This window comes from Mangifera indica, chromosome 1 (assembly GCF_011075055.1).
Source record: "Mangifera indica cultivar Alphonso chromosome 1, CATAS_Mindica_2.1, whole genome shotgun sequence".
Classification (NCBI taxonomy): domain Eukaryota; kingdom Viridiplantae; phylum Streptophyta; class Magnoliopsida; order Sapindales; family Anacardiaceae; genus Mangifera; species Mangifera indica.
The window spans coordinates 23,940,905-23,946,904 of record NC_058137.1 but is presented as its reverse complement, the minus strand read 5'-3'; the positions used below and the strand labels follow the sequence as shown (position 1 = coordinate 23,946,904).

The window sequence follows — 6,000 nt, the reverse complement described above, 5'->3', positions numbered from 1 at the left end:
AATATTCAATATTGTTATTAAAATCAATGTCTTATCTATGTCTATGTCTATGTCTATGCTAAGCTTAATTATGCTACTGTCATATTCGATTAAGTTTTTAATGTCTAATCAATTGATAGATAATTATGTTCAATTTGAACCTTAAAATTGGCTTATGATAAGCCAGTTTTGATAATGAACAAATTAATAATTTCTTTGGATCTTCTCTTTCATGCCAAACCCAAGATAAGATCATGAACAAACTATAGCATCATGGATAATTTATAATAAATGAAAATCTCATCGGATCTAATCTTCCCTGAAGTTTTTTCTCAAATTCTAATCTTATCTGATGATGCATCATACCCAAATTTTTAAATTGTCTTAAAAAATAGAATTTTTTTAATTTTTCTGGGTTAAAATGTAAAATAAAAATATTAAATTGGGAAATAAAAAAGGGAGATGGGACCTAAGTTTGATGTAAAAAACTGATTCCAAACAAAAGAGAGTGAGCTGGTGGACAAAGACAATTGTCATTATCAACTAAGCATAAATAGACATGGGCCATATTGGACAAAGAATGGTGGGAGCCCAATCTAGGCCCATTGCCTTTTACAGTAAAATGACATGTGAGAATGACACGGATGGCTTATTAAGACACGTGTCAACCTATGGTTGATTTACGAAGAGGGTATGAAGTGAAAGGTTTGGTTTATTGTTGTGCAAGTGATTTGCATTTTCCCATCTAAAATAAGTTTTTTTTTCCGCGTATTCAATGTATAATTCACATTTTCTTACTCAAACTTAATTCCACCAAAAATTAAAAAAATAATATTATAAGAGGAAAATAATAATTTTAGTATAAAAAATAATATTATAATTTAATTGTTTTATTAGCATAGAAATCTATAATTCAAAGTTTTTAGTTGTCACAATTGTAACCTATCAAAATTCAAACTCACCAGAATTGCCATCCATGCAAACCCAAATCCACTAAAACCACCACCACCCATTACCAGAACTCCTAACATAATAATTTTGTTTAGGTTTAAAGGCCTATGATTTTAGGTTTGGAAAGCCTAATCATCGCAAAGCCCTACTTATCCAAACACCATGGGTGGATTTGCTTTCTTGAATAAGAGATTGGCCTAACTCTCAAATGGTACCCATGAAGAAGGTCAAAGCACTAAGCAATATTTTAAGATTTTTCAATAGCTTCCAGGGATGATTTCTAGAGTGAAAAGTTTTTTGAATTTATTATTATTATTATTGTTTGAGGATATGTTGTCATCTTGATAGAGCACCCATATGATACACGAAAAAGAAAATGAGCATGAAAGATGCTTCACTGTGAAAGAGATTTCATAAGCTTCAAATTGATTAAATTTGCAAGGAGGAAGAGAATGGAAGTTGAAAAGAAAAAGAAGATTCTAATGAAAGCTCTCTTATGCAATGAACAATTCTAAAATTTTGTTAATTTAGATCATATCGTAACTTAAAAAAAATGAAATAATTAAAAATTCAATAAAATTATATGTACCCATTTTTGATACACAATTTGTATACACATATGAGGTGTTATCATGTGATTAAATATTTTTTTATCATATGATGACACATATTTTAAAATCACCTAATTACATGATGACACATCATTGTGTACATGATTGTGTATCAAAAATAGGTACACATAGCATTGCTCTTAAAAATTACATGAAAATTGAACTTTTTTGATATTGTGAAAATTATGATTCATGCATGTAGTGAGTTGAAAAGTGTTTTAAGTCCAAACCTTGGTGGAAAAATAAAAGCAATGTTATACGTTTTGGTATATATTTATGTATATCATTATATAATTAAATATTATATTATTCATAATTCAAAATTAATTATATATGTCAAATATATACCTATCTATATACTTAAAATATATACACATAATTTTATCAAGAAAATGATATTCACTCTTATTCTGTTTTTTGAATTTATTAATTTTATGAATTTCCCACAAAGAAGTTATTCTCCATTTCATCACAACTGCCCACCCAAGTGATTCGTTTGCCTGCCCACTTTAGCCGATCGATAACATCATCGTTCTTGTAAAGACAAGATGCTATAACTTTTTTGTCAATTGATTTGTGAATACTTGTAGGTATTGTCGCTTGTGGGAATTTTAGATTGGTATTGTGTTGCATCCATATTTAAGTAAAGCTACCGGAAGGATGCTTTTTGGTGAATGAAAGATTGGCTTGATACCAGAAGAAAGCTCATTAGAATTCTAATTCTAACAGGAACATTTTTACATTTTTTCAAGATAATACGATTCTCACTAGCACTATTGATTCATAAGGATACAAATCCAGAAGGAAAACAGCGAAGAAGAGAAAATCCAACAAAGTACACGAGGCCTAAAAATAAACATTTGTCTAAGATTATGTCGCCAAGATAATAAACAAACGCTTAAACCTATATAAACCTGCAAAACTTAAAATCCACAATAAACTTTAATGGTAGCTACCATAGAATCATCATAATATTTAATTAATCCCCGATGCTGTATTTATGAGATCTTAGCCCTTGAGAAGTCCATCTCCGGATGCTGCACCGAATCCAAGTTAACAACACAAGTTAGATAATTTTGCAATATACATGTTTTCTAAACCCAAAAGAAAGTTGGAAGATGTTCGATTCCGTAAAAGATATTCACCTCAGCCATAAACTTCTTAAGAATCTCCTGTTTCTGCATCTCGTCGCTAGTTGGGAGACCCATGGACTTCTGCCTTTGATCAAACTATAGAAGAAACATAAGCAAAAGGAACATAAGAAAGGACCACAGCTCTAAATGCCAACACATCAAGAAGAGAAACAAAATACCCAGGAATATGCAAATATGTTCTTAAATCACAAACCAATAATATAATTCTGCATTCAGTCACTAATTCTTAGTTGTTATAGGTCCTCAAACATGCAGATGTGGACTGTCATTTAGATAACATAATCAGAAGACTAGAACAATCTTATGAAACTGATGATCTTCAGTGATAACACAATGTCTTGAATAAGAAAGGTAGACAGTGTTATCTCGAATAAGAAAGGTAGAAACAGATATGAAAAAGATTGTCTAATTACCATCATCTTTTCAACTGTCTTCCTAGTTTCTGGATCTAGGTCAGATAATTTACTGTTCTCAGGTTCAACTTTCTGAGTATCAATTTCAGGATCTCCTTTCAGCAACGATTTCCACCATTCCATCTGGTTCTGCTTGGTCAAAAGAATAGAGATGGAGTTCTGATCCTCTGCAGAAAGTTATGTGGTGCTTATACAAGATGAACTACTGATAAATACAAGTTTAACAAAAATCATTTTACAATTCAAACTAGGAAGTGGCTCTAGACAAAAGCAATAGGTGAAAAGTAATAAGATGTAAAGAAAAAAACTCTCGAAAGAATGTACGAGAATTAAGGAAAATGTTTGAGCCTTATTGATTTATCAGTTCTTGCAAATTGCCAAAAAAGGGAAAAAACTACTGATGCTACTTGTGTTTTAAATCATAATTTTTTAGAGGCTATTCCCTGGGCACACAGCATGGTAACATACCTATGCTCCAATAACAATCATCAGGCTTGACATTCTGACTAAGTTCCCCCTGCAAATATTTGTTGCATATAATTAGAAATGAAGAAAATCCAAGCAAACTGGCAGAGAGAGATTAGAGATAGTGATAAAACTCAATACCAAACAGTTGAACACATGTAACTTACATCAATAATAGGAGGCTGACCCTTGAGTCCAACTTTTAGATGGTTCTTCTTTATCTCACACACAACAAACCTTGATTTGGTTCCATTAGGAACTGGAACAATAATAGACAACTCTTGCAGGGTCTGCGTCCAAGAGTAATTATCCAGATCAAGTCCATTTCCTTTATTTGGACCTGCATGATATCAACAAGCAGAGGAAGTAACTAAAATAATAAGCTTGATAAATCACCTTGCCGTCACAGATAAAAGAAAAATGTAGCATGATAAAAGAGGGCATATGCCAATTACAAATATGGCTTGCATACCAAAGTCATTCACAGATATTAACTCAAGAAACCAACAACAAGACAGCCGGGCAAGCAGACAATCAATAATGCCCTCTAGTTCAACATGCAAGACAAGTGACTTACTTCAAAGTGGTCAATGAATAACTATAATTTACACCCTGTGTTCTTCCTTCTGATGACATAGATTTGCAGAGAGCCTCCAAGGAAAATAACTACAATTCGTGGGAACTGCCTAGTATAGTTAACGCAAGGTTCATAAACTCCAATGATGAAAAAACGATACCACATATAAGAAGCTCCAAACTCTGCAAATTAGAGTGAACATTAACCTTTTCTTAACATGAATACTGGCATCTCCAACTTCACTAACTCCTTGACCTATCAAAGCTCCCTTGGCCCATCTATAACTTTAAACAAATTTCTCGAGAGTTCAAGCTTCCAGTGAGAGGTTTGTGTTTGAAAGTGTTTATCTACATTGTCTATAACGCCACAGGTTACACTTATGGCTAAATTTTCAGTATTCATAGTTGATTCCAAATCTTCTTTAAGATGGTTAACACATTACAAAAATTAAAAAAATAAAATAAACCATTACAAAAATTGAATAACATCAATAAAAAATCTCATTCTCCGAGAGAATCATCTCTAAACCACTCATCGTCTAAACCCTCAAGAAATTGCGAGATAATCATAAAGGAAAGTTTCATCGATCCAAACAAATAAAAAAGTAATAACCGAATAAGCAAAGCTTTTGAAAAGAATATCAACATTGAAAAAAATAAAACTTAAGATCACTTAACAAATTTATTTTCTCAGCAACCAGAAAAATCAAGCCATAAACAAAAACATTATAAAGCGATAAATCCAAACCTCTAGATTGATTTCCATTAGCATCGAGCTTCGGCTCCGGAGGCGGAGCTTTCTTGACGTCAATCGTCGGCAAGTTCTCCAAATCCTGATCCCCTTCCTTCCCCTTCTTAGCTTTCTTGGGTTGGATATCCTCCACTGGCTTCTTCCTCTTCTCCTTGGCCGCTCGCACCACCGCCGTGATCTGATTCTCCACCGCTTCGTTGGCCAGAAAGTCGCTCTCATTCGCCACGAACTCAAACACCTTCTCGAGAAACCCTAACGGATTAGAAGCATCAAATGTCGCACTAAACGGCGTCGTCTTAGAAGAGGACGACGTGGACCCAGAAGCTGAAGCTTTCTTGACCTCCGGCATCTTCTCTTCTTCCGTATAATCTGAGATAATCGCCATGTCTAAGTAGTTCGGAATTGTCCGAGTTATGTGAGTCAGTGAGAAAGTAACGAAATCGAGAGAGGGGTGAGCATAAATACAGTGAAGAGAAAGCTCAAATACGAGGCAAAAAAAGAGTTCGCGAACAATTGCAAGGGCATTTATCCAAATAACACCCTGTAGTTTTGGAATTAAAAGTATTTTTACCCACCCAAGGTTTGGCCTAAAAACATTTTCCATTCCTAAGTAGTAAAATAACATTTTGTCACAAAAATAAAACTCTGTTAAAACAATAATAGGGTAAGGGTAAAATAATAATTTTGTTATCTATTATTAAAAAAATAGTTTTGCATTATACATAAACATTTTAAATATAATAATTTAATCTAGAAAAACTTAAAAATTTATAAATTAATCTTTGAAATTTTTTGAAACCTCATATATTTTGAAACTATATATAACTCAAATAATTATAATATGAAATTTATACTCATAATTTGTTGTATTATATTTAATTTTTTAAGAGTATAACTATTAATTTTGAAACTATAAAGATAGATTGATATTTCAAAAATTTTGAAAAAATCTCTATAACCCTTAAAAATTTTCAAAAAACCTCTAATTTGTCTCATGATATATGATTTTATAATAAAAATACCTATATTTATAAGAAGAGATAAAAAACTAGTGAAGGTAAAGAAAATTAATATAAGAGATTTTTATATGATATAAATAA

The 6,000-nt window shown here is 32.0% G+C and overlaps 1 protein-coding gene across 1 annotated transcript; it reads right to left on the bottom strand.

Annotated features, from left to right (window-relative positions):
* Positions 1–2,228: 2,228 nt before the first annotated feature.
* On the bottom strand, positions 2,229–5,397 carry LOC123194720 (protein BOBBER 1-like). The gene is made up of 6 exons (XM_044608094.1): positions 4,898–5,397; positions 3,741–3,913; positions 3,577–3,625; positions 3,109–3,275; positions 2,687–2,770; positions 2,229–2,578 (listed from the first exon to the last, which is right to left on the bottom strand). The coding sequence occupies exons 1-6, from the start codon at positions 5,283–5,285 to the stop codon at positions 2,540–2,542; spliced, it is 900 nt and encodes a 299-aa protein (XP_044464029.1). The 5' UTR covers positions 5,286–5,397; the 3' UTR covers positions 2,229–2,539.
* Between the last annotated feature and the right edge of the window lie 603 nt (positions 5,398–6,000).